This window comes from Fulmarus glacialis, unplaced genomic scaffold (genome assembly GCF_000690835.1).
Source record: "Fulmarus glacialis isolate BGI_N327 unplaced genomic scaffold, ASM69083v1 scaffold17204, whole genome shotgun sequence".
Taxonomy (NCBI): Eukaryota; Metazoa; Chordata; class Aves; order Procellariiformes; family Procellariidae; genus Fulmarus; species Fulmarus glacialis.
The window spans coordinates 17,000-25,799 of record NW_009207579.1 but is presented as its reverse complement, the minus strand read 5'-3'; the positions used below and the strand labels follow the sequence as shown (position 1 = coordinate 25,799).

General features: G+C 37.4%; 1 protein-coding gene across 1 annotated transcript; it reads left to right on the top strand.

Moving 5' to 3' along the window:
- Positions 1-2,990: 2,990 nt before the first annotated feature.
- FAM96A (family with sequence similarity 96, member A) lies at positions 2,991-8,323 on the top strand (the record flags this gene model as incomplete). Its single annotated transcript, XM_009576175.1, has 4 exons — positions 2,991-3,155; positions 4,881-4,930; positions 6,731-6,776; positions 7,874-8,323. Coding segments are annotated over 4 exons (359 nt in total), but the record flags the coding sequence as incomplete, so codon positions are not given.
- Between the last annotated feature and the right edge of the window lie 477 nt (positions 8,324-8,800).

Below are 8,800 nucleotides of genomic sequence, written 5' to 3'. Positions count from 1 at the left end.
AAAGGGGCTGGACAGCTGCTGGGCTTGCTCAGTCCCTGCGTTGGGGGGAGTTACCTTAGTGTTTCATCACCTTAGACTGAAGAGAAGCTGCGCACACCTGGAAAGGCAAGTAATTCCAGAAAGGTCAGCCAGATAGTCCAGCGAAATGGAGATTTCTGTTACTGAGTGACTGAGTTTTTTGTAAAATATGGAGAGATTTTACCTCTGGAAATGCTGCATCTAGGATCTTAGAGGATTCCAAAAACATTGTCAAGCTTTGAGGCACTGTTATATTGTAGGCAGTTAGGAGTAGTGTCACGATTCTATGCAGCACTGTATACATTTTTTTCTAAAAAGAATAAAAGAGCAAACAATGTCAAATAAACTCAATTTTAAAACTTGAGTGATGTTTAAATATAGGTGCTTTAAAACATTAGTGGCTCTAAGTAATAACTTAGATTATGAACCTTAAGCATGTAAGTAGTCCTGTTGATTTCAGTTAATCCGTAGGGTTATGCTTGTGCATGGTCTTTGCAGAACTAAAGCATCTGTCTGTGTAAAATTTAGATTTAAAAGACCAGAGACATCCATGAAGTACTGCTGAACTAAATCAACTTCAGTGTTCCTCTCACTGCTTGGTGAAGTAATTGATTTCTTCTTTAAGTGGGCCTTTTCACATAGAGGATAAAATTTAAAAATAGAGGAAGAAATGTATCTGAAATTACAAGGAAATGTGTACGTGAAGGTACTTCTGTTGTATGGATGTATGAAGTAATTTCAGTTGAACTAGATGATCGTTGTATGTCCCTTCCAACCGAACTATTCTATTCTTATGGATAAAATACCAAAAGTTATTTCAGTGAGGATTCCCCTGCTTAAAATCAAATGGGGCTAGATGTTGGAGGATCAAAAACATTTTCTTTAAGTAGTCTTTGTTTTCATTGGGATGGTTTCTTTGGCTAGACTTCTGTAATTGTCTAAGACTTTAAGCAAAAAGTGATACTAGAGACAGAACAATGGAAAAAAGGTGAAAATACTTTTTAGCGGTCTGACAAATAAGACTATTAATCTGTTTGGTGGAAAACATTCTAATACGGTTTGTTTGCTTGTTACCATCATGATCCCTAATGTAATTGAGGGGGCAGTTATCAATTCTTTGGGAACACAGAACAAATAGCCTTGTGGCATCTACTGTGTCTTCTAGATTTGTAATTCAGCAGCATCGCATCCTTATGTAGAGAGAGAAACCGAGGCTAGGGGCTTCAGAATGATTCGAGCAATTGTCTGCTTCCCTGGAAATTAGGGAATGGGGCTAAGTTCTCTCATTCATCCCAAATTTTGTTTTATGGTATGACTTACTTTGGACAGCAAGTGTTTCCCAGCCCTGCTGAAAGGATTACCTAGCTTTTGAGAGCAATTTGAGTAGCCCTTGCAGGAGGGTGAGAGGTTCTGAGAAGGTGAGGTGAGTACCAGGAGTGAAAGCTTATACAACTGTACAAATGTAAGTCTTTTCCTCCCTCACAGGTCAGAGACTTTAGGGTATTCCTGCACGGATGGAGTCCAGACAGACATGAACTACCGTTCCTGCCTGCTGGCTGCCTTCTTCCTTCCTGCCTGGAAATAATATAGCACTATTAGTGCCATGTTTTACTATGGCTGTGATGCCTGCGGAGAGGCTGGGCCTATCAGCTTAATGGCAGGAACGCACTGAAAGCAGCTTTGCAGCTCTCAAGTTAAGAGCTGGGTGGGTCTGTCTGTACCTGAAGATAGACTGAAGACCCGTGGTGAAGGCGGGTGTCCCATTTGCTTTCGCAGTACAGTTAGCTATTGTAGTAGAGCTATTGGTAGGGCTACATTAAAAAGAAAATCACTACAGCTAGCTAAAAATACCTCCCCGTTCTTTTTTTTTTAACCTGTTTTTTTAAAGTGATCTTAACCTGTATCCTTTTAGTTACCTTATTTATATCAGAAATGTTTGTACTTGCATTTCTAAGGGGCAAACAACTGCATACAAGGCAGAAGCGAGTGAGAGGTGACAGCTGGGAACTTCCTAGGTTTGGCCTTCATTGTAAAATTAGTGTCTCTTCAAGTTATGCCATGCACATGGCACAGATGTGAATAGGCTAGAGATCTCATTGCCTTTCCTTCTATGCTACATTACTCAGCAAATACATTGAAATGCAGAGACTTATTTTTTCAGGCTCTTAGGAAATTTACGGAATTCATATACTCTGTGCGTTATTTTTCAGTGCCCTATAACCAAATATTGCAGCTTTTGAATATTACTTTAAAAACTTTTGCTCTATGGAAAAAGCAACAATAAATGTAATTCTGTTTCATTGTACGATGAAACCTCCTTAAGCTAATCCAGAACACGTTGCTTCTATAAAAGGCAATGCTGCTTATCATTTTCTATACAGGTGTATTAAAACTAGTTGATCTCCACATTTTACAAGCTAAGGAAGTGACCATTGATACAGATAAATATGGATTAGTGCATTATTTTTGTATTGGCTTTCCCTAAGATGGCTTCAAAATCTTAGCTGTGAGGCCAAGGCTGGGAAGTGGAGAGAAGATGACGAGAAGCAAATCTGGCTTGTCTTTTTAATAAGTTAGATTTTGAAAAAACTGAAAGGCAAGCAAACCTATCTGAAATACTACATCTATGTGTATCTTTTGGGTAGGCTAACGTTAAATGACCTGTAGTTCTGAAGGTAATACATATCCTTTAATAGTATTGTTTTGATTTCTATTTATTATAATGGGATTGTAAAAAATAATAGTAAATTTAGAACTGGAAAGTGAAAAATATGTGCACAGTGAACAATAAATGCCTCAGTTTGCCCAGTTCTGAAGCAATTTGTGAGATAATGTATCACTGATACTTACAGCTCTGCCTTTGCTGAAGAGGAGCAAAACAAACAATGCTGGGAAGATGGTTTCTAATAAAAGTATCTTTTATTAAATTCAGGAAAGCTACTTTATTGTTGGTCACTTGTCTTCTGCTTTAGATATAATCCGTACTATCCGGGACCCGGAGAAACCTAATACTTTAGAAGAACTGGAAGTGGTAACGGAAAGCTGTGTTGAAGTGCATGAGATAGGTGAAGATGAATATCTGGTTATCATCAGGTTTACACCAACAGTACCTCATTGCTCTTTGGCTACTCTCATTGGTAAGATTTCTGTTTCATTAAATCTGTAACAATGAGCATAAAGTTAATTTTGGGTTGTCTGAATAACATCAGTTTTAGTTAAAATTCGGTATTGCTTTGCCAGCAGTTTGACCAGGAATTTAATCTTGAGAACCCTACTAGCAATACAAACAAACAAAAACCAGAAGAAATGTGGGGACATCCATCTGTTTTTTAACAAGTTAGGGAAACTCTTCAAAGAGAAGCTCTCACAAATCTACTGGGAGGTGGTACAGAATTCCTTCTTTATATTTTCCAAATTATTTTAGTAATGTTAAATTAAAAATTTTGTCAGCTCTTAAATTTAAAAAAAAGTTAAAACTTTATGATTGTTTCCCTTACCTTACGGATTGTTCTCCATTCCCACACATGTACAAAAAACCCCATGTGCAATCCAAGAATACAAAAAAAATTCTGGACTGTTAGGAGTTTGAAAGCAATTAAGTTGAATGAGAATCTACACTGGCTTATTTTGCTTTTTTTCTTCCTTATTATTTGTGGTGAGATCACATCTGAAAAGTCACGTCTGAGATCTCTGAAATGATTTGTTTAAATGTACCAAGGTTAGCAACTCTTACTATTATATATAAATACTAAGTTTTCTCAGTCTATTTTAAAGATTTAAAGGAAAATGTCTTTAATTTAATGAAGAAGTACTTATGTTTATGCCCAAATAAACCTTCGCAGCTTTATGTAGAAAGTAAACTATAGATAGTAAAGCATTAGCATGCCAAACAGTAATAATTTATTTATAGTTTGACCCTGTTAGGAATGTCAGTGGGTTCGGGCTCAGACCTGAGGATCGACGATGTACATGTCAAATCTTAAACTTCGTGCTAATCGTGTTCTCAGCACTTAAATGTCAGCCAGGCATTGATGTCTGTTTGATTGTGCAGTCGTTACCAATATTGTGTGACCTCTGGAGCATAGTTCCTCATGCTGTTACAGGAAAGGGTTATGGTAACTGTTTTAAATAGTTGGGTAGTATATGTAAGAATGTAGGCAGTAAACAGTTTTTCTTCCGAACTTCCTTATCTGTACAGAGTAATCTAAGCTGGTAGTTTTTTTGAGGGGTGTTTTCTATTGCTGTATCACTGGCTCAGCCTGAGGACAAACTGGGGCTGCAGCATGGCTTTGTCTGTGCATAGCTTATCGCAAAGCCAGGCCTTGTGGGGAAATTGCAATGGGCTAGTGGTAGGGGTGTCCCCAAACTTGGATCTCGCTCCCAAAGATGAACCACAACACTCCTCTGCTCAGTCTGTATGTGTCAGACATTAAATAGTGAAGTTATGAGCTTGAATTGCCCCCAAGTCATTGCAGGCTTGTGTTCTTCAAGCAATTTATGTTGGATTTTTTTAACAAATGTTAGAAAACAAAACAAGCATTCTTCTCAGTACAGATGCAGCCACAGTGACAGCCGGGAAGCTCTGTCAAAAATATAGAAGAAAGCTGGAAATGGAGGAATTTGTCTGTATTGAGGTTTTAGAGACCAGAGACCTCCTAACCTTGTAAGGCAGGTATGAGCTTAACTGAGAAGCTAGGGGTCAAACCACAAATTATTTAGTCTCCTCTGTGGCTTGTGCTGCTCAGAATATAAAAGGAGAAGGTTGTCAATTATACTGGTGTTTTCTGGTTGTTAAATATGGATTCTCTGAAAATGCACCTTGAATTTTACAAGAAAATTTCTTCTCTGTTTTGTTTAAACAGGCCTTTGTTTAAGAATAAAACTTCAGAGATGTTTGCCTTTTAGACATAAGGTAAAGTATCTGTTCTGGAACTTGCTTTAAGCTACATGGATGTATGCCAAGTTCTCTTTAAAAGAGCGTATGCTGCAGGATCAAGTAACGTGCAAGCTGTGATTAAGGATGGGGTCTTTATAAAGCTTGTCATTTGCCTATAGAGGGAGTGAACATTGCAGTACAGTGTAGCACATGGAGGGATCTGTGGTTCTTCCTTTCCTTCACAAAAGACCGTTTATTGCTGCACTTCTGAAATACACTGTGTTTCAAGGGATTTCCTCACCAGCTGTCATTCGGGTTCTTGCTTGGTGGAAGAGAGGCTGTTTTCAAATCCAGTGTTACACAGAATCGAAGTCATACTTTTGCCTTGGGGAAAATGAATTTGGCCTTCTGCAATATTTCAATGTATCTAAGCATCATAAATATAAAATATTAATACTTATTGACTCTGCTGTACCATTTGGAATATCTGAGAGTTGTCTCCAGTGGACCAACCCTCTGTGAGCGAGCCCTGAAAGCAAGAGAACTACTCTGTCGTCAGTTAGAAGCGGTTAAGGGGAGTTCCACTGCTTTATGTAGGCATCATCTAGGAAGTAAAAACTTCAGAACAGGTTTGTTAGGGTTTAGAAGAACTGCAGAACTCAAAACTGGAACTGCATTGAGGAATCTCTTTATGACCTGTGTCTTAGGAACTGTTGTATAGATGGCATACAGTCCTGACCCTGGTCAATATACTGTCCCTAACAGGGGCCAGCCCTGCTACGCTGCTGGAGTGTGAGAAACTATATAGGAAACGGGGTTAATATATCCTTAAAGAAAGCTGTTTGAGTCTTAGCAGGAACTAAGAGTAGACCTTTAATGACAAACATAGTCTTTTATAGGCCTTTAGAAACTTGCCTGAAATAATTTAAAGTATAAATTCATTAGCTTAGGATTTCTGGTTTTATTTTGATTTTTTTTTGTTGTTGTTTTGTTTTTAATAGTTGCTAGCTTCATCTTTCCAGTTAAATGGTGTGAAATGAGACTTGCATTTCTAGAAAATTAGGTAGACGGTGATTTGTTACGCTGGACACATGGTAACAAATAGGTTTAGCTTAGTGAGGTAAGATAAAAGGCATAGGATTTGTTTACTTGGTTTTCCTTTGGTACGTCAGTTTTATGAGATCTCCGTGCAGCTCAACACGTGAGGGTTTGTTTGTTGTTGTTTTTCCCAGGCCTGTTAAATGCATGAAGGTGATTTAGGTCTGTTTAGATTCTAGTCTTATAATCTTTTCCCATGCAGGAAATAGATACTGCATTACACTATTTTCAAATAGAATATCTGTGATTCTTATCATTGAGCAGAACTTATTAGGAATATCTTCTTAGGAATCTCTTCCTAAGGATGTCTTTTGAAGAGTGCTTTGCTTGTGAAAGTGACACTTGCATTTCTGGTGGCTTTTAAACAAATTGTTCCTGAATTGTGGCCTGCAGTGAACTTGTTGGAAAAGCAGTGCCAATTCTCCACTCTGTTTCCAGTAGCCTAACTGCAATTACTTTTTCACAAGAGCAGTTGATATCAATGAGGAATGAATGCCTCCATAATTTTAAAGGAAGATTATTGGGGCCTCTGTGAAATGGGGGAGGAGATTGTCTTGTGTGCGTGTTGCAGTGAAGTCTAAGATCAGCTCTTGTCATCGATCCCCTTTCGTTGTCTGTGAACATCTTTAAAAGTATGAATTACATGCATTGTATGTGTGCTGTACAATTTTTTTCTTCCAGTAATGAATATGTTCAACTGTTGATGTATGCATCTAACATTAATGATCTCTCCTCTAGCTGGAAATCTACATATCTGAAGGTACACATTCCACTGAAGAAGACAGTAAGTAGAGCTTATGAATGCGTGCAGCTTTAGACTGCGTGTTTGTGTTCTTTTGAGAGGTCCTTTTCTTCCTCTACCTTGCTATCCTTTCCAGGAATGAATACACTGTTAAAGCTTTAAAATGAAACATGTAGTTGAGGCTGTTTCAAAACCTGTATTGGTACTGTGAACATATGCTTGTTGTCGTCGTTTCATTTTTTTTGAACAAAAAAAACCCCCTAGTTCTTGCAGATGTTGAGTTGTGTTTATAACAAAAGAAGTTGCTACTGTGCTGCTGAATAATGAACAGAAAGAACTTCCTGACTGGTTGATCTTGCTATCTTAACATCATCATAACAAAAATATATGTTTCTCAGTCAATGTTTAAAGTAAAACTTGCAGGACATCGAAATTCTTTCAAAGCTGTAGCCAAGCACTGGCTTAAACAGCTGTTAAAGCCGTTGTCCAGGCAATGTCCCAGGCTTTTTTGTTTTAAGCATTAGACATCTTTGTATGGGGAAAATCGGTTCTTTTGATTAATTGATTAGAAATTGAACCTGGAGAACTTGGACTACTAATTTGTCACAGATTTCACGTTTTATTTCAAGACATGCCATTAGTGCATCTTACATTCTTTTCCTAAACTGGAAAAGTAACAAAAATGTTTGGTTTCTGATGGTTGGTTTTTGTGACTGACTTTAATTTGCTTTGTTCTCAGTTTCCTATTAATCCTCTGTCCTTTCACTACTGGCTCTTGAGCACCCTCATATTCTTCTTGTCGTCTTGTCCTTCTATTGTGTCTGGCACAACCTTCTTGTTCTAGGCTGTGCAACTTAAATGGCTGCCTGTACAGTGCTTTATCAGCTAGTGTACAAATTTCAGTTTTGGATATTATGCAAATAACATCTTCCACCTAAAAAGAAAATTGGAAAGAAAGTTGACACAATATACTATTACTGTACAGCAGCATTTTCTCAGTCTTTGAGCTGGCCATTCACTAGATTTGGAAAATCTTCACTGCAGTATGATATCTAGCATTTCTCATGTTGCGGATGCAGTATGTGTAAAGTACCACTGAAAACTGCTTCTGACTTTATCTTTCATGTAATGTTTTGCAGTCAACAAGCAAATCAATGACAAAGAGAGAGTAGCAGCTGCGATGGAGAATCCAAACTTGCGTGAAATTGTGGAGCAGTGTGTTACAGAGCCTGACTAGTAGCTATAATACTCACAGAGTTATCTTTTTTGATACATTTCTTAAAATATCTTTGTTTAAAAAAAAAAAGAAATTAATAATAATCAAGGCCTTGAGTTTAATACTTGAGTTCTTTTTATCTTCCACATGTTTTTTAAAAGAAATTGTTTATAAGATAGATTTAAATTATGATTAATTAGTCTCTAAAATAAAGTGAAGTGTATAGTGTTAAGAGTTTGTAATTTCTGGTGTCCAGAGAAATATTTTATGATTAAAAACAAAACAACACATATGTATTGCCTTCTGATAGACATTGTGATATAAATTGAGTTTTGCAAGTTAAATTTCTACATTGTTTCAATCACTGCACTGTAAAAATAAAACAGATTCTTGTACTGAAATGCTGCTTTCTGAGTTCAGAAATGTTCTTTTTTTTTTTTCTCCTTTAAGCTTTGGTTTAGATTTCTGTTAGAGAAGGAAACATTTCATTCAACTTCTTCATTGTTGATAAGCACATTAAAGCTGAAATGAATTCAGAAAAAGAACTCGGAACCAAGGGACTGGACTAGAACAAGGTAGATTTTTACTGGGACACTATTCCTGCTAAATATTTCCTTTTTTTCTCTGTAAGTACATGTTTCTGATTCTGCAGGTTTTGCTTTATAATTATCCTGGGGGTAAAGTTTTCCTATGGACGAGATCTTGCCAGTTTGATCCTGCTTTTTCTTATGACTTACCTGCAGTGTGGAAGGTGAGAGAATCCCACAGCCCTTCACCCCTGTGGTTCCCACTGTCCTGTTTCTTTTTGCTGCTCCCTCACTAATCTTATCTGGGGCGTCTGTAATGTTGC